This window comes from Rutilus rutilus (assembly GCF_951802725.1).
Source record: "Rutilus rutilus genome assembly, chromosome: 2".
NCBI lineage: Eukaryota > Metazoa > Chordata > Actinopteri > Cypriniformes > Leuciscidae > Rutilus > Rutilus rutilus.
The window spans coordinates 27,023,967-27,047,568 of record NC_140210.1 but is presented as its reverse complement, the minus strand read 5'-3'; the positions used below and the strand labels follow the sequence as shown (position 1 = coordinate 27,047,568).

Genomic DNA, 23,602 nt, shown 5'->3' with positions numbered 1-23,602 from the left:
AAAGATAAAAAAGAAACCTAATTTGTCTAAGAAAATGGCATCGAAAAGTCCCTTCAGAGATACATTCACATGTTTTCTACATCAGAAAAGCCATAAATAAAGTTGGTTATGTAAAGCAAATGTAAAAATGTGTTTTATATATATATATATATATATATATATATATATATATATATATATATATATATATATAGTGAAAGAGAAAGAGAGAGAGAGAGAGTTTCTATCTTAAGTGAAAACTCCAGTGTTAAATGAACGTGAATTTATTTGAGACCACACTCAAGAGTGTTAAAGGAACACTGACCAAACAACCCAAACAAAATCTAATATTAAACGTCAAGTGACAAAAGCCCAACTACAGCAAACACTGATCCCCATAATGGTGACTTATTTTTTTTATTTTCTCCTTTGGTGATTCTGCTGGTTAACATCAGGTATGTTCAATAATGGTCAATAATCACTCAATTAATCACTTAATTATCTCATTAACTTTAACACTGCTTCAGTGTTAATTTTACACTCTTATATATATATATATATATATATATATATATATATATTCCACAGAAGAAGGTTCGGAATGAGATGATGGTGAATAAAAGATGTCTCAGTTCATTAACGGTTGAACACAACCCACCAAGATAGCAACCTTAATATAATTTTTGGATCATAAATGTAAGAATAAAAGAATAAAACCAAAAGTTTCCTATCACTGTCTAACATTATGTTTGATATTTTTCTCTCAAATGCTGAAACAGAGTACAACATGTGAAAGACTCTGTGACAGTAAAAGCACATGAATATTTAATTAGTCAAGCTGTTCAGTTTATGATTGGTTGATGCTAAACAACTGCTTCACACTGCATCTTCAACACCACAATGCAAGTCCCGCAAAAAAAAAAAAAGGTTAAAACCTGTGGTAAAATTACAAGTGTGAAAGTTTGCCTTTCCTGGAGTTAACAGCAGGTTTAAAAAAAATGATAACCCAGGGTTAAGCGAAGTGTGAAAATCCCAAATGATTCTATGATAAATTTTATTTTCTTCACTTGCCTCCTACAGTCATGCAAAAACTCCAAACGGTGCTCACGGGGCAATTTGTCTGTACAGAAATGAAATGAATTAAGAAAAGTATCCAATCTTTCGGCCACAAGCCGAATATGTCTTTAACAAAGAGAACCAAAGCAATAACACAGAGACAAGACTGCCTGCAGCCTGGGACTTTTTCAGAGACTGATGAGAAAGTGATTTTCCTTTGGGTAAAAGTTTGAGGGACTTTCTGGCTTAACCCATATCTGTGAGAATGATTGTGCTATCAGTATTTTCCATAATCATACATTTACAGTGCAGAGAGAGAGACTCATATGTAAAATTTTAAGTACAGTCACAGCTTCAAGGGCACATGGGCGGTGATGTAGCCTATATTCATACTTTAGAGATTTGTGTTAAATAAAGCCTATCTACAGAAGCCTACAGCTTTATCAAAATCCAATACTGGGCCATTTGTAATATCTGTTAGTGTTTCACTTTGAGGTTTTCGCTCACAAACACCGTTGGAGGCCATTTATCCCGAAATAATTCCTACCCATTGCCATCTTGCCAGACCCCTCAGGACTCAGCGAGAGAAAGAGAGAGAGAGAGAGAGAGAAACTACAGGCCCCATCTCTTGGGGAAAATGAAAGTCTAATCAATCCTTTTCCTAGGATCAGCAGACAGTGGCTTCATTGATTGGATAGTTATTGTGACACATGTGGTGGCAGCAGACGTTAGGCTTCATGACTCCACGCTCCAGTGAAACATGGCTCATTTATGAGCCTATATTCTGCGCGGCCTGCCTGCAGCCTCTGACAAAGTGGTTATGGATGTTGCCAATTTAATGGTAGCTTGTGTGTCTATGGGTGTCTGTGTGCATGTGTGTTTCCCCTTCTACTCTACAGGGAGTCAGCGACAGTAATATGGGTCTGGGGAGCCAATAAAATTTAAACGAGGTTGTAGTGGTGTGACATTAGCAATCTTTACTAACATTGTGGAGGTTTTGCTTGCTGACAGGACAATAAAACCAAATAAATACTGTTAATGCCAACGAAACCTTTGAATGATGAATAACTTCTTTGTTGCCCTGGAGACAGTGCATATTGACATTTCAGGTGAAGGTGAAATAGAATGAAACGTAATTAAAGCGGAAGAGGTCAAGAGAAAGATCGTAAACAATGCATATGAGCACACGTAAAACTATTCTTCCTGCTCCTCAAGGCCAAGCAAATGTGAAGCAGTTATCCAGGTCTAGACTGATAGATACATATATCCTGCCATTTGTTTGCAGTATTTCACTATACATTGTGTGATCCTAGCAGATCCTACACATAGCACTTTAAATATTGTGTTATGTAAAATGTTATTAAATGCAAAAATGTTTAGTCACATTTGACCACAATATGTATATATATATATATATATATAAATACATACCCCACCCCCACCAAAAAAAAAAAAAAAGAGGCAAGTTTTCATGTTCTGCACAAGATATAAAGTCACAGTTAAAATAAATAAGTTCACAATTTTAAGACAACAGGTCACATTGAGTGTTTTAATTATAGATATTTTTACTCTGAGGCAGAGTAAAACAATTACTTTCAACTCGGCACAAAAGTTTAGTTCACATTCAAAATTCACTAAAACTACCAAAACACTTCATAAATGTTTCAAATCAACACGTTCTCCCAGAACACTAGGTTTTCACCCAACAAACAAACTTTGTCATAAAACACAGACCAACACACAGAGACACACACACACAGACAGAGAGAGAGAAAGAAACAACAACAACAGCAACAACAACAACAAAATAATATTAATCAAGTTATCATACATTGAGTAGAACTATTGTGCCAAAGGCATAGGCTTTAAAGAAAAAAAAAAAAAAACTGTGAAATCAATTGCTCTTTTGATGATATTCTATATGGTTTGTACCTTTCATGCCATAAAGAAATTCTCAAATCATATTTTTTTTTTACTTTCATCCTTTGATAAAAGATTGCCTGCAAGCAACTTCAGTGCAGGATCCATCATAATGCTATAATGTACCCTTGACCGTATTGTTACACACCAACTTGACCAGTGGTGTTCAACCTTTAATGGGCCAGCGCCTCCTATCCATTATCCAGGTCCCTTACATAGTTTTTTTTTTTTTTTTTAATCTTAAGATTTACAGAATTTTACTGTAATCAGAGAATACAGTAAAATTCTGTAAATTAAATTACAGAAACGCTACTGTAAAAAATACAGTAATTGGCTGGCAACCCTGCTGCCAGTATTTTACTGTAAAATTTACAGGTAATTTTTAACAGTGTTGTTAAAATATGCTATTATAAACTCGTAGGGGCATGAACACCTGAACGCCCTCCTTTCAAAAATCTTGCTTCCAACGCCCCCCGTTGTTCTCTGAATGCCCCCGTTGAGAACCACTAAACTAGACCAATGAGACATTTAAAAAGACAGACATTTTCTCCTGAGGTGGTCTAACATGAAGTCAGTCACTGTGCTGCCAACAGTGGCTTTGAAGGAGGAAAATGTTGGGTGAGGATCACCGGAAAACTGCTGACAATAGAATCGCTTTGAAAGTGAAAACTTTCACTTTGAGGATGGATGCCCTCTGTATGACTGTTAGACTTGTGCTCTTTGAAAGCGGAATATTTTCATCCCCACGTACAGCCAATGTCTGAAACCCTTCTAAAATTGTAAGATAATTTAAGCTTAATTTTTGATAACAAGAAAATTAATGCTGTCAGTGTCTGCCAATACACAAATGTGCTTTATCTGACAGTCCAGTTCAGCTTCGGGTTTGAATACATACTTTTCAGGCCTGCATCAAAAATAAGTAGACTAGGTTGCATGAAGCACACTTCATTGATGGTCAAAACCCCTTTTTACCCTATATTACCAATAGCAACTTCAAGTGCTTCAAAATGTTGCTAGAGAAATTATTAGCTGCTTAAGTTCTTGAAGGAAATTACTGATTCCATTTTGTAAGTTCCTCTGAAAACTGAAAGGGTCCGGTGAACTCTAAAATTTGACTCTTGACACTATTTTCCTTTTGGTATAGCCTAATGACTATTTTCTTTTATAGACAACCATGATTCTTTCACAGCCTATAGTCAAGACGAGGGAATTCACGCATGAATTCAGAACATACACACAGAGAGAGAGAGAGAGAGAGAGAGAGAGAGAGAGAGAGAGGCGGGGATCGACGGCGCAAGAGCGAAACGGAAAATCCGTCCTCGACAATAAGCATCAGTCTCCGCGCCGATCTGAAGCTGTTTACGGACACATACGGCATTTTATAGAATATGCATCATACATTTCTTTAGAGGCGAATTGACTGAAAACTTGATGTTTTTGTATAACGGTTAGAAGTGGAACTTGGGTAGCCGAAGTCTTGGGCGTATCTCCACTTTTGTTCATTTCTTTTCGAATTACTAAACAGCCGACGCTGAGCGCATCTGATCTATCCCGAGCGCCCGGCGCTGATGAGGGCTTTGTCGGTGTGATCCGTGCGCGATGGCCGCTTCGGGCGGACAGAAGAGTGAGAAGTTAGATGAAGCTCAGGCTCTAGCGAGGAGTTGCGCAGGGCGACCGGACTTTCTGCCCTGTGATGGACTATCCATCTGCGCCACACACAGCCACGGGAAGTGTTTCAAGCTGCACTGGTGCTGTCATCTGGGCTGGTGCCACTGTAAGTACACACATAGCCTATACAGCATCGTTGAGACGTGGATAGATAAAATCGAAATTCCTCAAGACTTAAAACTATCACCCACAAAGAGGAGTTTAATAGGTCAGCGCCTCTAACAGTTCACCAGTGTGGCAAATAGGCTATTTAAAGCCTTTTTTTAGAGGTTTTTTTTAAGAGCTATTAAGATTATGTGAGAAAAATGTGTAAAGGAAAAATCACAAGCTTTCTAAACATAATTCCCCCCCCCCGTTCAAGGTACCTCTGGGTTGCAATAAAACGAAGATTTCATGCACAGTCTCAGGGAAATTCTTTTGTTCCCATTTCCCTTCAGTGTTCACGAACGCTGACGTCAGATAAGAGTTTCTTTAGTTTATTTTTAACCAGTTACGACTGAAGGTCTTACATTTGAATATAGTTCACTTAAAAATAACGGAACCTTAAACATCTATTGAAAGTTCCCACAAAAGGTTATTTACAGTGGAATTCTTTAAATTAGCCTATTAAAATGTTTTTGACACAAGAAAAACTGTTGCAGCTGGAACATTTGGTTTTAAAATGTAGCCTTAAAATGTGAATTTAGGCTTTGAAATAATCAAAATAGCCTAATCAATAATCAACAATAATAAAAAAAGCATACACATCTAAGAGGTATTTTGCTAATCAGACATAATAGTCATTAATCTGCTATGTATTTTGTTTTTCCGGTAGAGAACGTAATAGCATCTGCTTATCACATCTCAGAGGGATGGGAAATCTTGCGTTTGTGCCACTTATGAAATATTAAACAAGTCGATAAATGATGCATACACATCTTATGACGTACCACCACAGTTTGTGAATGTGCATCTAGTTTCTGCTCTTCTAAGCAATAATAGATAGGCTAATAGAAGTAGATGGGAATACATCTGATTAACATTTTATGATTTCAATGGCAAAAAAAGAAAAAATCGAAATATAAAAAATACAGATACACAGCAACAGCTGCAATATGGTTCTGCATTAGAGTTAGTAATCGACAACTTTATTTATTGTTATGGACACCAATATCTGGAGATAACCATGATCACATGCACCTTATACCACCGTTGGAGGGGGCTGTTTCTTTTTTCACGTATACTCACATACTATCCCATTGCCCTGCTCTAAACTGCTAAATGTGGACTACAGTAGGCTATAAGGCATTATGCATTTTCTGTAACTTGACTTATAGATGACTAATTCAAAGAGACACCTGGTCTTTCTCAAAATGTGGTGACAAACCTGTCACTTGAGATTTCAGCCATGAAAAAGTTCGAGAAATCAATATCATTATATAAACCAACTATCATTTAAAACCTAACATTGTTATAAATAATATGCAGTGGTTTGACTATAATGTTTGTTTAAAAGAAGAAAAAAATAATAATAATTTGCAAGGTGCCTGAAAAACCCTTTGTCACATTCATTTAGAATGACATTTATAGATATTTCATTCATTTATTGCTCTTTTTTCAAGCAGTGCAAGGTCTAGCAAGTTACATTGATTAATGTGTGTTTGACATTTTGTGTAATTAGTTTTCATTTACGAAATATTTAATGCCATTATATATTGATTTTATTTTAATCAGTGTTTTGAGACATGAAGTCCTGTTTTTCCTTTTATTAAAATGTATCACTTGTTATAGAGGTGTTACAACCCGTACTTAATTGGTGAACTAAAAAAATAAAGTAAAATCATAATAAGACGAAACCTCAAAGCAAAACTTTGACACCGGTCAAGATTTTTGAGAATGATCCATTACAGTATCTAACTCAAAAGAAGACTCGTAGGGACTTTACAACTGAAGTGAAACTTGCTAAGATTGTACTCTAATGACTATAATGAATGTGCATTATAGAGGAAGGCAATAGAGAGATAAAGCTGAGCACTGGGATGTCTTTATAAGGTAGTGATAAGATCAGGCCATTTCTGGTGTCAGGGGTGTCTGATAAAAGATGGCAGTCATTGTGAGGCTAACAAATGTCATGTGACTGTGAAGGAGGGTGCAGATTCTTTAGATTCCTTCAACCTCACTGTGAAATAATAATCTCAAAATGTGTGTGTGTATGTCTGTCTGAGAGAGAGAGAGAGAGAGAGAGAGAGAGAATCAGTGGGAGCTTTTTAAGCACTTTCCCCCGGTTTCACAGACAAGGCTTAAGACCCGGACGGACTAAAATGCATTTTTTTAACAGTTTTAACCGAAAGCAACTTTCACTGACATATGTGATTGTTTTGTCTCAAGATGCACACCAGTAATGTTTCTTTCTAAGGCACGTTTATAAAAGTCACTTAAATGTCCTAATTGAACTAAGGCCTAATCTAAGCCCTGTCTGTGAAACCAGGCCTTAATAAAAATGATCATTCTTCTGGGAAAATGACTAGGTTTTCATGGGTTTCAATAGGCAGCCGCATCAGGATCAGCAGTTTTTCTGCCAACAGACTGTCTGGTTCTTAAGTCTCACTTCCTGTTTAAGATTGGCACAGCATCACTCTGACGAATTATGAAAGAAAAGTTCTGTGAAGCCAGTATCCACAGTCAAGCAAAACCATTCTTGGCTAAACTGTGTTTCAGTCAACCCCCACATCTTGACTTCACTAACGCCTTCCTAGTTTTAAAACAGAGGGAGAATAACTTGTCAAAAAAACGTATGTACCTGACTTTGTTTTTTTCTGATTAGCTACGTACAACCCTGTGGCGTATATGTAGCTCTGAAATGAATACATCTAACAGTTTTGCTTCTTTTCTGACTGACACATTGAAAAGGAAATGAATCAGGAAATGACAGGAAGTTCACATAACTCTTTCAGAGGTCAAGCGCTAGACTGGTCTTGTTGTTAAGTTGGGCTTTTTATCTCAGCTTTAAAAGGTCAGCACAATTTATTCCAAGCTTAAGGTCTCAGCTTTGGCTTTGCTTTTTTAAAGTTCAACCTTTCTCTTTCAGAAGAAAAATTATAACGGTCAAGTCTTTGAGCTTTTAGCCTCACTTAATATAAAATGACAAAGTACAACATCAAACTCACCCACCATTCGAAACTAAATTTAGAATGCCAGTTAAATTTCAATTAAATTCCTGAATTTGAATTGATGTTTCAAAAGGATGCAGAATTGCAATTTGAATGTAAGGGTGATTGCACTATATAAATGAAGGTGACTTGACTTGACTTGACAACTACACAGTCTGCTTTTCCCCCCAGCGTATTTATTTATTTATTTATTTTTTTTAATTTCAATCACTCGTTTTATCTGTACAGAGGTAAAGGGAAGGGAAGGAGGGCTTCATAGGGGAGAGACTAGTTGACACTTCAGGACTGCGTTGTTGTCACGTCCAGACGTCCACTTCATCAGATCTGGATACGGCGGACTGCGGTAAACCTCGGGATAAACAGAGAGACTAATATTAGCGTAGACGCCATTCTTCTTATGATGTAACAAGTACATCAGGATTTTGGGGAAGTGTTCCCGGTTCCGGCTGACCTAATCTATGCAGCCTAACATTGATTTATAGAAGTCTATAATGTGTTATATGTATGCTAGGTCAAAGAGATGTGTTTTTAGTCTAGCTTTGAACTGACAGAGTGTGTCTGTTTCCCGGACAATGTTAGGAAGACTGTTCCAAAGTTTTGGTGCTAAATAGGAAAAGGATCTACCACCAGCAGTCGATTTTGGTATTCTAGGTATTATCAACTGGCCGGAATTTTGAGATCGCAGTAGACGTGAAGGACTAAAATGCGTTAAGAGCTCGCTCAAGTACTGGGGTGCTAAACCATTTAGTGCTTTGTAAGTAATCAGCAATATCTTTAAATGTATACTATGTTTAATAAGGAGATGTGTAATGTTGACAGAACGGGGCTAATATGGTCATATTCCTGGTTCTGGTAAGAACTCGAGCTGCTGAGTTTTGAACCAGCTGTAGTTTGTTTATTAAGCGTGCAGGGCAACCACCCATAATAGCATTACAATAATCTAGCCTTGATGTCATGAACACATGAACTAATTGTTCCGAATTTGTCAATGAGAGCATATGACATAATTTAGATTTAGTTTAATTTAGTTTTACATACAATACTAGACACGTGACTTTCAAATGAAAGATGGTATCAAAGAGCACACCCAGGTTCCTAACCGACGACAAAGACTTGACAGAGCAGCCATCAAGTGTTAGACAGTATTCTAGGTTATTACGTGAGGAAGTTTTTTTGTCCAATAATTAGAATCTTTGTTTTTTTTCAGAATTAAGTAGCAGGAAATTACTAGTCATCCAATTTTTGTATATCAGCTATGCATTCCGTTAATTTCGTGAATTGATAAGTTTCGTTAGGGCTTGAAGAAATATAGAGCTGAGTATCATCAGCATAACAGTGAAAACTAATGCCATGCTTACTAATGATATCTCCCAAGGGTAGCATGTACAGAGTGAACAGCAGCGGTCCTAGTACTGAGCCTTGTGGTACGCCATACTGAACTTTTGATCGATAAGACATCTCTTCATTTACTGCTACAAACTGATAACGGTCAGATAAGTATGATTTAAACCATGCTAATGCAATTCCACTAATGCCAACATAATTCTATTTGACTCTGATGGGCGTCGAAATGTTAGTCGTTTTGTACCAATAAACAATTTTTAAAACGTTGTGTGCTCCGGTCCTGCTCCTTGGTCCTAGCTAGACCTTGGGTTTCCTTTTTTGATAATTCTATTTGAATTCATATTTAAAAGAATGTTGCGGTCAATAGTATCAGATGCAGCACTCAGATCGAGTAACACTAATAGCGAGATACAACCACGATCGGATGATAAGAGCAAATCATTTGTGACTCTAATGAGAGCTGTCTCAGTACTATGGTACAGTCTAAATCCTGACTGAAAATCCTCGCAGATACAATTTCTTTCTAAAAAGGAACACAGTTGTGAAGATACTGCCTTTTCTAGTATCTTTGATAGAAAAGGTAGATTCGAGATCGGCTTGTAATTGACTAATTTTGTAGGATCAAGTTGCGTTTTTTTAACAAGCGGTTTAATCATAACCAGCTTAAAAGTTTTTGGTACGTACCCTAATGACAAAGATGAATTAATGAAGAGGATCTATGACCTCTGGAAGCATCTCTTTCAATAGCTTAGGGTCTAACATACATGTTGTAGATGATTTAACGAGTTTAGAAAATTCCTTCTCTCCTATAGCAATGAATGGAGGGAGGAGACTTTCCTCAAGGAGACTACAATGCACTGCCTGATGCGATACTGTAGTAGATGGTTGCATAGTTATAATTTTCTCCCTGATATTATCAATCTTGTTAGTAAAGAAGTTCAAAAAGTCATTACTGCTATGCTGCTGGGAAATGTCTGGGGTTGAAGATTTATTTAGATTACATTACATTAGCCACTGTTTCAAATAAATACCTAGGGTTTTATTTATTTTCTTCTAATAGGGTTGTGGACATTTTATGATTTCATGTGCTGCATAGGAAAATTAAAATCTTGCTGCCATTCTAATTCCGATTCCAATTCAGCATCTTGTACTGTATAGTGTGACCATTACAGGAATTATTACATTAGTGGCAATATGTCTACCCAGACACACCCACACCACAACTGTAAAGTTCAGTTGTCACAGTAATTAAGCCATTATCTGTTCTCATTAGAGGGAGGATGTTTATGTCTGCAACACTATGAATATTATGTAAACATGTTAAATTTTAATTTGATACTGCGTGCAGTGCCGCATAGGCTCTCGGGCGGAACCAGTGCTGGTTAAAATGGAATGACAGGGATCCTCCTAGGAGCTTGACTGACATTTGCCCTACTTGTGAGCTGAATTGCATGAGTTGTGCCTTCTTTCATGACCCAGCAAAGTTATTGAATGAATAAATAAATAATACATGTACATTAACTACTGATTTCAGTTTATGGTTTTGTTTTGAGAGAAGAAAAAGACCACAGAGTGCTACAGAAGACATGAAACTACAGTACCACAGTATAATAGATTGGTTACCAGGAATACATTTCTTATACAGATTATATACATTTTACATTTCATTGTAAAAAAATATATATTTTATTGCAGAATATAACTATTGACCCATCAGAATTCTATAGAGTTTGTACATTCTGTATATTTATACAGACATTCTGTACATAGCAAAGTTCAGGAGAAACATACAGTATTTAATGCTGTAGACATCTTAAAAAATATCAGCTGTGCAAAAACTTATCCCAAGATACTGTACAATACCATTGCTTGTTAGTCTCACACACAGTGACAAGAAGTCGTACAGTATTAAGCCCAGAGGCAGTTAGAAATGTATTTATACACACTTGCAGGAGTGAATAACTGAATACAGATTGGCTTTGTCCTTTGAGATAAGTCTTTTAGAGGAATTCTCTGCGAACCCTGGGGAATTCTGATGTTTTCCCTCTCTCGTATTCCTCTTTTTCTGTCTTTTATTTGTCTTTGCTGTTTGGGTGCATGTAAACACAGCAGGCATTGTTCTTGTTTACCTCCCTAAAGGTTAGCAGAAAGATATGCGTTTCAGGGACTTCAAAACTTATAGGATGCTTTTAAGAGTTCACTAAATCTGCTGTTTGTGGTTAGATTTTTAGAAATGGAATTTTATTTCCGTATATGTTAAAAGTGTTGTTTTGCAGCCACCAGATGTCTGTGAGATTTAATATGAATGACATTCTTCCAAAGTGCAAAAACATAATGATATGCTTCAGGCCATTGGCCCTATTGTGTTGGTGTTCTGGGTGTTGTTATGCTATTCTGTAATTGTCAAGCTCTGATGAAAAAGGAAGTGAGAGTGCTACGTTTCTCCCAGCGGGCTATAGGGCAGGCTATAGTCAAGTCAAGTCAAGTCACCTTTATTTATATAGCGCTTTTTACAATACAGATTGTATCAAAGCAGCTTCACATTGATAACATGAAAATAATACAACAAAGTTTGTTTCTAGAAGAAAATTGCATCATCGTCCACTGCCATAATAAGGCAGATCAATTATATTGTTGAATATTAAATGTCCCCAACTAAGCAAGCCAAAAGCCAAGGCAACAGTGGCAAGGAACCAAAACTCCATCAGGTGACAGAATGGAGAAAAAAACCTTGGGAGAACCCAGGCTCAGTCGGGGGCCAGTTCTCCTCTGGCCAACCAGCAAACAGTGTATGATTATGATCCAGGCAGCATTACAGGTCAGAAGTCAGATTGGTCGTGTCGATGAGGCCTTCACAGGGCTGATGAGGCTGGCACTTCAGGATGCGTCATGGTTAGGTCCAGGTGCAGATCCACCATCTAATCTGGATACGGCCGGGGTCCACCTCACTTCAGGAAATGGAGAGACTGGTTGACACTTCAGTACTGCGTTGTCGTCGCGTCCAGGCGCTGGTCCTTCATCAGATCTGGATACGGCCTGGATCCGACGGACTGCGGTAAACCTCGGTATAAACAGAGAGACTAATATTAGCGTAGACGCCATTCTTCTTATGATGTAACGAGTACATCAGGATTTATGGGAAGTGTTCCCGGCTATAGCACATTATTCAGTACTATGAGTTAGCTATGTTTAGTGTTAATAATAACATGTCTCCTCACACCGTGTCTACACCGGACGCGAGCGGTGCAATGCGACACAACAAAAGACAATAGAAACCATTATAACCAGTGTTGTTGTCTACACTGGATGCATCGCGCCGCAACACGACAAATCCCCGACCTGAAACTGATGCCTCTTTGTATTTATGATGTAGCCTTCTCCAACTACTCTCGATACTTCTCAAAGGACAAATGGATTTGCAACGGTCGTGGCTGTAGACAGTTTCTAGCTATTGCGGCACAATGTGACGCGTCAACGGTAGTGTCCGGTATAGACACGGTGTCAGTCTGTCTGGGGTCTCCAAAGGCCTGAGAAGCCACATGGTGCGAGCAAGGGTTATTATCATCAACTAAAACTAAAAACTATTGAAAACATTTCTGTAAATGTAAATACAGAGACTAAAAAATAAACTAAAATGAACATAACAAAAAATATTTAAAAAAAATATATATAATAATTAAAGCTAATTCAAAATATTAATAAAACTAAAATAATTAGGCCTACATAGTTCTGGCATGAAACTCTAGGTAGTGCAGGATGATAGGTCTTTAACTTATTGTTAGCAATCATGTCTTCATCTACATAGCTGTAGTGAATTAGCTCAAAAAAGGGAATATATAATTAATAATTATTCATACTGGTTATGATCAATTATTACCTACATATTTGAAATCACCCAAAAAGGGGATACATAGCCCATGTATTTGTATCTATATTTATGGATAATTAATTACAACGAATTATAAACAATTATGAATATACAGATAGGCTAGAATAGATCAATTTTCAGAATAACCTTTAACAGAATTAATTTCACATCGAATAATCTGTTCGTCCACCAAACCGACAGTACGATCTTCTTATCAACTCTCATGGAAGATTCTTCTTATCAACTCTCAAGAAAGGTTATTGTTCTGGTCATGAAGACTAACTTTCCTGTTCTATTAGATTACTATAAAGTACTCAACAATATAAAAGCTTGTAGCTTAAGATCTCACCTTTAAGAGACTTTGTTAGGTGAGCAGGAGACAGAGCAATCAAGCGTATAATGGATTTTAATAAATGAAATTTCAAATACATACGACTATACTTAAACAAAGAATACATATAAACAGAATAACGAAAAGTAAAGAAAGAAAGAGAGAGCAGGTCACAGAATGGCAAACATCACAAACAGTTAACCTTTGAGAGCCAGCAAAGAATCAAATCACCTTAAAGCAGGGGCAAACAATCTTAAACGCATCTAAATCTCGATTGAAATAATACTTGCATGAATCTTTGGTGCTGAGCAAGAATGTGTGTGTGTGTGATGATCTTCGCTGTGTCCGTGAGTTCGTGAGTTTGAAGAGTTCTTTTGGTTCTTCCACGGGAAGTTTAAAAGGTTTACTTGAAAGGAAAGTTGCCGGAAATTCAGGCTAAGTACATTTCACCTGGAGATAAAAATGAATGAGCACGGAAGAAAGACTAAACCGTAAGACAAGACAAGACTAAGACAAGACCAAGAAGTAAGAACTAAGAGATGAGCCATCATCCTTGTCCTTTATGGAAGACTTAGTCCACACCTATTTTGGGGGAAAGTTTATTTGTCTCCTTCTGACAGCCTAATTTGCATGTTTTATGATGGTGTCCAGAATTGGTCATTTCTACTCCAAAGGATGGTAAACATAGTATAATACATTTTATCGTAACCTGCTATATATATATAGCTAAGGCAAACCGAGAGGTTTAATTCGGTACCAAGAAAGATATGTCTGGAAGATACAGAAGTAGAGATACATTCTTACACTTGAATAAGCGTTTAGAGTTCAACTAACACAACTAGAAAGTCATAACTAGGCTAATATGAGGTGGGAAACATATATACACACAGGACTATATCATATACATTTTGGAATGACTATTACGAGTTAAAAGGAAATAATGTTTGTGTATGTATATTGGTGCATCTCTCAGATGTCTATCCATGCCACCTGGCCTCAGTGCCTGCCGTGGGAGGGGAGTTGAGTTGATAAAGATATTTTTGAAGCTCACAACGGAGTTTGGAGGTGTTTCTGTTTAACCTCTGCCATGCCACTAAAGTGACAATGGGGCAATTTGATGCAGACTCATTGGCGCTAGGCTTGTGATTTACATGAATGAGTCCAATAGGTTAAAAGCTTTCTGAAGCTTAGAACGAATAAGTCATCGTGATTTGTCCAGACGCTACATAGCACAGCTGATTGGTTGCTGTTGCATCAGCCAATGAGCTTGCTGCTCAAGCATTCAAATACTTGGCACTGTTTGCTGTTACTGTCTGCAGCACGCTTTCAGAACTCGCCCCCTTCCCCAGCTCCACCTGTATAGATCTGCTACAGGGTAATTCATGTATGTTACATGTGCAACAGCAGTATGTCTTACATGCTCACAGCAACGTCTGTGAATTTATTGGCAGTAGCAAGTCTCGGTACTTGCTCGGCAGCAGCAGCAGCATAGCACATCTATTCCGCCAATAACAAATACATTAACATTGCCATATCCATTACCATTACCATGCCAATCTCTATTACCATACCAATCCCCTGAGATATGTCATGACAGAACACTGGTTAATCGTGAATCCCTAGGCACCTAAGTGCATACAGAGTAAGCTGATCAGTAGGGGCTCCAGGGCCCTCAGTGCTTACAGTATAAGTTGATCACAAGGCGCCCCAGGGCCATCAGCCTATACAGAGTAAGCCATCAGTCTATACAGTGTAAGCTGCCCAGTAGGGACTTCAGGGCCCTCAGTGCTTACAGTGAAGGTGATTGCCATATAGCACATACAGTGTAAGTTGACCAGTTGGGCCTAAGTACTTACAGTGAAAGTTGTTACTAGGGTCCCCAGGGTTGTCAGCCTGTGTAGTGTAAGATCATCACTAGGGGCCCCAGGCCCCTCAGCACATACAGTATAAGCTGTAAGTTAACCACTATAGGGTCCCTTCAAAATATTTTAAAATACTTTTTTTATTTAGAGAAACAAGAATAATGATTGTGATGTTCAGAAGTCTGAATCTGATTAAGCCTAAATATAATCTTGCTCAAATTATTGCTAAAAAATGAATATGATGCTCAGTGTAGCATCATATAAACACAGCGTGAGATGATGGTCAGTCTGTTCTTGAAGCCAGCCTGGACGGGCTAGTAAACCTCTAAGACACACACAGATAGAGAGTGAGAGTTCTACCTGCGAGGAATTCACACTAAGGGATTTTCATGGCCTTCATGATCAGTCTTCACCCAAACCCACCTTCGCACTTTTCTGGGAGCAGGCCAATGTGTAATTACAGATGATCAGGACAGAGATATAGTGTAGGAGTGTAGGACTCATCTCCTCTCATCTGTGACTTCACTTTTCCAATTATGGTTCTCTCTCAACCTTTTATCAAAATGCGTATTTCACACAGTCTGAAAGGCAGCCACCCTCTCCAGGTGGTTCTTGACAGTCTGTTATGAGAGTGCAACAAGACAGACGCAAATCTCAAGTTGTGTCAGGCAAATCCTTTAAATAGAAGCTATATTTTTTCCAAATGCTCCAAACTTTTGTCTTAGCAGCCACTCACTGTTAATATGAAGTATACACTGCAGAGAGAGAGAGTAGAGCTATCACAGTGAAAAGGGTTTCACGCGTGTACATCCTGACAGAACACCTAAAATATGAAAGTAAAAATTTAAATCGTACATTATTTTATCACCGTTATGTCATTTCAATCCATATGCTGTTGTTGTTGTTGTTTTTCAAGGGGAACACAAAAATAGGATTTTTGAAGGATCATTGCACAACTATTTTCCATATAATGGCAGTTCATAGGAACCATGTCTGTATATATATAATCTTTAAAATAATCACATATCATTGAGTCATTGAGTTGAACTCAGTGTATGGAACTGTATTTTTATTTCAGAGAAGTAGGAGGGTCAAACAGGTTTGTAATAACATTAGGGTGAATATAAGGACAGAAATGTAATTATCATTTTTTTTTGTGGGGGGAGTAATCCTTTAGCGCTTACACACTGAAGCCATGAAACCTGTTGAGAAAGATCACCATAGCTGGTCAATCTATCAATCCAGACTTCAATCTTAACCAGACTTCCATAGTGAAACATCAAAATCATAATGTTGTTTGACCAGCTTCCCCAAATAGGATTTGTTGGTGATTAACCTACAATATCAGCACAAAACTAGCAAGACCAGCACCAAAGCATAAGAATACAGTAAATACAATAAAAACTTACTCAAAATTTCAATATTGTAGACAGTCATTGCAATTAAGAGTTAGTTCAATCTAATGTATGAACAATGTTTAGAAGTCGCTGATTTGCTTTATATCAATTTATTTCAAAAGTAACTGTGATTAAGTCAAAATTGTGCCTCTATTGAATCAAGTTTATAGTCTTAAGTGTTCATTTCTGAAAGCTCAGACTGCATGTGTGTAAAACAGGACATGGAAAGTCCTGGTCACTTCCGCCTGGAAACCCTGATTGTACATCAGGCTTTGTTTACACAACATTTGTATATGCACAAGAAATCAAAGCCTAAAAATAAGACAACAAATCATGGGATTAGTTATTATCTGTAGACACACATTTTGTGGTACACAGTCAGCAGAGACTTTAAAGCCCTCTTTCTCCCTAAAAGGACCTTTTTGTGATTCTTCACTGATAAAATGCAGTACTTACTGGATCACTCAAATCCCACTTATTTATATGTACCAAGTATAATATCTTATATATTTCATCAAGTTTTACTGAAACATGAGGATGGACAGAATCCATCTAGAATAGTAACAGCAGCTCTGAATCTTTCAATGGATGTGTAAATGGTGCAGATGTGTTTTCAATTAGCTCCCATCCTAGCACTTAGCACAGACTGCTAACTCATCCATGGGCTTACGGTCAATGATTTGTAATGTGCCTATAATATAATACTGTAATATATCAGGCTTTAGTGGTACATTGTTATCTGTCATGTGCAGAATGACCCAAATACTGAGCTGATTTAGCAGAATGGTTATGACTTGCATCAAAAGGTTAGCTTATCAAACAATCTACATTGATTTAAAAAAAAAAAAAAAATTCACCACCAGATTGGATGAAAAAAGAAAAATGGTTAAAAACTAAATCAACCTTAAAATTCATTAGCTCTTAATGAATTAACCCTCATTCAAATTAAACAGCTGCAAATTTGTGCTGTGTTCATGTATCACTACCGCTAACCTGGATGTCGAGGTCACTTCCGTGATTTGGGAAAAGCCCGTAAAAAGTCCTGGCAGAAAGCGATGCATAAGGATGTAGTGTAACGACACCCAGTTCCAGGAATGTACTAATATGTTGTTGATAAAAACATAATGTTAACTAATAATTGTTGCAAACTGGTACTACCAACAAAATATTAGTGCATTCCTGAAACTGGGAGTCGTTACACTACATCCTTATGCATCGCTTTCTGCCAGGACTTTTTACGGGCTTTTCCCAAATCACAGAAGTGACCTCGACATCCAGGTTAGCGGTAGCATAAGCCATCAGGCAAGTGTTATTTAAATAAACTCCTGATGTACTTACAAACTTTCCAAGGGAAAAAAGCTTCTGGGGGGGGTGTTTGGCTTGAGGTCATGGTGCAAAGGACCCTAGGTTGAAATTACTCTGAACCATCCCTTTAATGAAGTCACGAGTACTGAACCCAAGCTTTTAGATGATAAATAATGAACTTGCGAAAACATTTAGTTCAGTGGCACACACCTGATGTAGAAATTACATACAGATGATTTTTTTTACATTTTTTTTATCAGACACCATACAGTTTCAGCCTACAGACCAGACAACAGTTTACTCAGTCTGGGAGATGCTGACGGATAGACTATAATACACAGGCATTTCCTTTCAAGGGCAGTAGGAATGTTTTTGCTCTCTTGAACCAAAGAAAGTCTTTCTTTATTGGAAGCTTAATCTGAAAAGACAGACATGATGGTTACAATTACAGTGGCTGAAGAATACGTCTTGTTCTCAACAGGATGTTGATGTGATTATTACGCAGGAAGGTATTTTCTTCATGGCTAAGAGTTTTTGTACAGGCCTCAAGGTGTCTATCATTTCACATTTCACACTTGACTGCAAACACTGTTATTTCAGATCCATAGTGATGTGGAGGCAATTGTTAAGTGGATACATTCATCCTTTTTTCAAATTCTGTAGCTTGGCAGTTGAAAAAGTGCAAGTCTACAGTCTCAAAAATTGCCAATGACTGTACTGAATGGTGGGATTAGAAGCATTGGTTCTTTTTCCTACGGTTAACTGGTGCAAGTGTTTTTTACTAAAATCTTTTTTTTATATATCAATGAGGTAGGCCTGTTCTGTCTTCTTTTTCCCTCCAACACAGATTAGCATTCATCCTACCACAGCTAACATGACAAATCTGGGCATATAAACAGTCAATTTAAGTGGATCCCTTACATCACATGCTTTGAATTAAATTTATGTCATGGTCTGTTCATATGATTCAGATTCATTCAAGTTCCCTGTACAGTTTTTTCTTATTTTGAATGTCCTATTTAAAAAAAAAATTGGGTGGGATTTTTGCCTTTATTGTAAAGGATAGTAGACAGGAAGCAATGTGGGAAAGAGAGAAAGGGGCAGAATAGGAAAAGTACCTCTAGCCAAGACTCGGACTCAGGTCGCCTGAAGCACAACCACGCCAAGTGTCAGTACACTGCCCACAAGGCTATTGGCTCCAACAACATGATCTTTATTATATACTGTGTAAGCTAAACAACCCCTCCCAGTCCTTGTTCTCGTAATTAGCAAAATAAGACCCGTATTTAGTCTGACTTCATCTAAATAAAGCAGACACAGGACTGAGAGACTGAAAGACTGAAAGGAATAGCATTGCCAAGGAAGGACAGACATAATGAAAAATTCAGTGTTTATCTAATCTTCAGATTCTCATTGCCTTCCAATCACATTACAAATTGGGTGTAAAGAAAGAGAGACAGAAAGAGATGTGTTTGTCAGGAAAGTAGTTTGTTTGGCAAAGAAGAACGGTGCACATTAACCTGCAACTGATGTCTGTAATAAGAGCTCATTCTATGTCTGTCAATGCTGTTTGAGGTGTTTCCCCTTTTTTAGGGGTCAAAATGAATGGTAAATCTAGAAGGTGCAAAAAATAACGGGACAGAGCAGATAAAGGCGAAATGCTTATTCGGACCAGATGTCTGAGACACCACACAGCTTTATTTCATCTCTAAATAAGAGTAGAGATTTGGATTAGATGGAAATGATTCTTACTCCAGCTTTACAGCCAGCTGGGCATTGGAATGTTCCAGAGTGAAGAATCCATTCCATCTCTGTAGGGAATTCTGCCTTTGAGATACTGGTTATCACACTCAAACTTCTTTCACTGCATGGGTGAAATGCAGTGGAATTGCTTTTAGATGAGATACACCTGTGAACTTTTTTTACAAGAGACTGTTAAGACTGACTGCAAAAAAATGCTCCAAAAACGATGGCGTTAAATGAGAACAAAATTCTGTCTTATGAATGCTTGCTCTTGTCACTCATGATTAGATGCCTCAAGTGCTCCTTTTTGAGATAACCAGTGATTTGGGTCAATTAAATAATGCTCATATTTGTAATACAGATCTATGAATTTATCCCAATTCATTCATGATTGGCATGTTTATTATTTTTGAAATAAATTTTTTTGGGGGGGGGGGGGGGGGGGGTAATATATTCAAAAATGTGGGGCTGATACAATTGTCCTGATCAAAATCAAAATAAAAACATCCTATAAAATATTATTAAGTAGTTTGAGAATCTTTTAATAATTTTTTTTAGTTTTAGAAATTATTTCTGCCTCACTAATATATATGTATGTATATATATATATATATATATATATATATATATATATTATTTTTTTCCAATTTTTTTTAAATTCCCTTATACATGTCTGTTCTGTGATCTCTAAAGTTGAAAATTTGCTACATTCTCTCTTTGCTGCATAAAAGAGTGCTGGTTTTGAAAGAATCAATTCTGTCCTCTGTGAAAGAGTAACACTTTCAGATTAGTAACCCGTGTTGTACAGTACAAGTATCTGGCAACTTATAACACCATCTATCACAGCTATCACTAGCACAGCAGGCAAATCATTGTGAGCTCAATAATATAACAACTCTCCAATGGGATTTGAATATAAGTTTTCAGCAAGAACATATTTATTCTTGCTCAACCTCATTTTTCTTGAACCCACCTTTCGTCATCTATGTTTTTAGTGAGTTCTCTCACATTCAGTCAAGGATATCAGTGTCTCATGCTTCTCACATATTCTTTGTTTTGGGGCATCTATTGCGTTCAATACATATGAATGTACATTATGAATGTTATCCTCTTTTTCTCGTTACAGGTAAATACGTCTACCAACCCATGACCAGTGTATGCCAACTTCCCAGCACACTGGTTCCAGTTGACCCCTCAGGTCACACCCACACCATGAACCTGTCCATCTCCCTGGCTGAACGCTTTCTTAGGACGGCTCCGAAGTTCCGGGCTCCACCCTGCCTAGAGTCTCCCAAGTTCTGTGTTATCTCTGACCTCTTTGTGGATGATTACATGGTCAAACGTATCAACGGTAAGATGTGTTATGTGCAAAGGCCGCCTCCACCTACACCGAATCCCACACACCAACCCCAAACGCCGGCATCTCAACTTGCACCCCAACGTACCAACAAGCACAGACAGCAAGTGGGCCCAACTGTTAAACACGGTCAACCAAACGAGAAGATCTCAGGGCCTAAAATGGACCACTGCTCCTCTCCCTCCAGCTCAGAAGACTCTGGAATAAATGCATTGGGTCTGCACTACATGGAATCATGCGATGAGGACTCCTGCGTGGATGATGATGATGATGAGGAAGAAGAGGATGACGAGCTGAGTACTGATGGGGACTCCAGTCCCGCTAGCCTCTGGGACCAGGATGAGTGCACTTTACTGTCACCGTCCAAATCAATGGTTGAGATCATTGAGAAGATTGAGACCACTGTTTGACGTGCCTGTCAGTTAATGCCACAGTTGGAATTCTTTAGTCACGGAAACACTTCTCTATACTATCCTATCTGCAGGTGCATGAGTTCGATGAGCCAGTGCAAGCACACACTCCCTGTTATGGCAATGCCATCTGAGGTTGTCCCAGAAAAACCCTTGAGAGATGAGTCATGGAGACTTCCTGTTCTTACTACAACTCTCATTTTCCCTATAGTCTGTTACGCATGGTGAGGCTAATGTAGGTTACACTCAAGTAAGTACGCTGACATACACATATCGTCAGAACTATGACCAAATGGGACTCAATACATGATAGAATATTTCATGGATGAACAGATGTATCAAAGTCAAACTCAAAAACATGAGGCTACCCAGGGTATGTCTTTCCCTAGAGAGCTCAGCCTCTGTCCAGTGCATTTAAGTGGAAGAGGGGATGGCTGATGCAATATGGAGAGATCTAGACGAAGACGGTCTGTGTGTGTTAGGAGGATAGAGAGTGCTACAAAGATAGAAGGAGAAAGAGTGAGGCATAGAGAGAGGCTTTCAGCGTCCTGTTAGCAGGATCAGTTAGAACAGTGGCTAAATCATGCATGAGCTCAGAGGACGGTAATGAAACTTTGTGATGAAAGGCGATTGAAGCTCTGTGCTTGAGGGAATGTCCTTTAGCTCAAACTCTCTCACACACAGAAATTCCCTAGAGGCTAAGGAAAGGTACATGAGGGTTTCTTGTCTGGCACCAGACTATGTGGGAAGGACCCATCCTCCCATCCTCAAAGTCCTCAAGGTTTTCCTCAAGGCTTCTTTAGGAGTGGCATACAACTTTTTGACAATCAGTTATAGAAAAAGTAGGTTTAAGATGAATTGAGAAAGAGGAAAGAATAAAATTGTGTCATTTGTCTCCCAGGAACCTCATTGTGATCTTTGTTCCATTTTGTCAAGCGCCTGTACCACTTTGTTTGAAGTATGTGGTGTTACTGTACATCGACAAAGCCAAAGGACTGCTTAGGGGCCGTTCACACAAGGGACAGGGTCTTGCGTACATCTGCATTATTTTTTTAATTGTTGGTCTATGTAAATGTGATAGACAGAGGTTATTTGTCTTTACAGAACATCTCAATGTTTTTTTTAGTTTTACAACAGAAGAGAAAAAAGTCATACAGGTTTGGAATGACATAAAGGTCAGTAAATGATGACAGAATTTTTGGATGAACCATCCCTTTAATATGCCACATCAAGTTACGACAAATCTGAGGATTTAGCCAGGTTATGTTCATTTAAATATGGACAAGTGTATTGAGGGTTTATATTAGGAACAATGTACAGAAAGTAATGCTCCTGTAACATTTATATTCATGCATTCTGGACATACTGTTTACAAAGCTTGCATTGCATTCAAGGTATACGTTTCTTTTGAGTTTGTGCATTCCAAGGGAATCAAACCCATGGCCTTGGTGTTTCTAGTGCCAGGCCTGATCAGGAATGCTATAAACCAGCCTTCAGGTCAGTTCCATTGCCCCTGTCTAGCTGTATTTAACGCAAGAACACACCCTGTGTGAAGAGCCCCTTAGTGTCACTGAAATCACATCTTTGAGACCTTCTCTGGCTGCAACAGTTTCAGTTATTCTTAAGGGTCTAAGAACATTTACTCCATTCAGACTTGACGTAGCATCTCCAGGTCTCATTTAATACTTGTATTCAAGTTCATCTAATTGTATTGAGACCAAAAATAAGACAGCACAAGCACAGTTATAGACTGGCCAAAAATGGAGGGAAAAGTCAGGACTTGTGTGTCAAGAAGAGCTTCTTTACCCTGGTTTATTAAGCACATGAAACCACTCCATGGTTTGTTTCTGTGAGGGCTTGACTTAGGGGTCAGCCATATTGTAGACCAGGGGTGCCCAGTCCTATTCCTGCAAATTTCTGCTCCAACCCTGATAACTAAAAAATGTGTTTTGGCCATTCATTTACACAACAACAGTGTTTTGGGGGCCTAAACAAATGCAAATACATGAATCTGTGTAAACGGTGACGGCATGCACATGCGTATTACGTGTTTAGTCTATAGGCATGCACGTTTGGCACTGTAAAAGAATGCTTATGTGCACAGGTGCGTTGTCTTTCTTTACAAAGTGACATCAACACCTACTTGCCTGGCATGCATAATACAGCGCTTTTAGTTGTTTTCGCGGATCCATGTAAATGGGGATCATTTTGAC

General features: G+C 38.1%; 1 protein-coding gene across 1 annotated transcript; it reads left to right on the top strand.

Annotated features, from left to right (window-relative positions):
- The first annotated feature begins 4,214 nt into the window (after positions 1–4,214).
- On the top strand, positions 4,215–22,291 carry LOC311286639 (UPF0524 protein C3orf70 homolog A). Its single transcript, XM_084402901.1, has 2 exons — positions 4,215–4,729; positions 20,749–22,291. Exons 1-2 carry the CDS (start codon positions 4,555–4,557, stop codon positions 21,387–21,389), a joined length of 816 nt encoding a protein of 271 aa, XP_084259027.1. The 5' UTR covers positions 4,215–4,554; the 3' UTR covers positions 21,390–22,291.
- Positions 22,292–23,602: the final 1,311 nt, after the last annotated feature.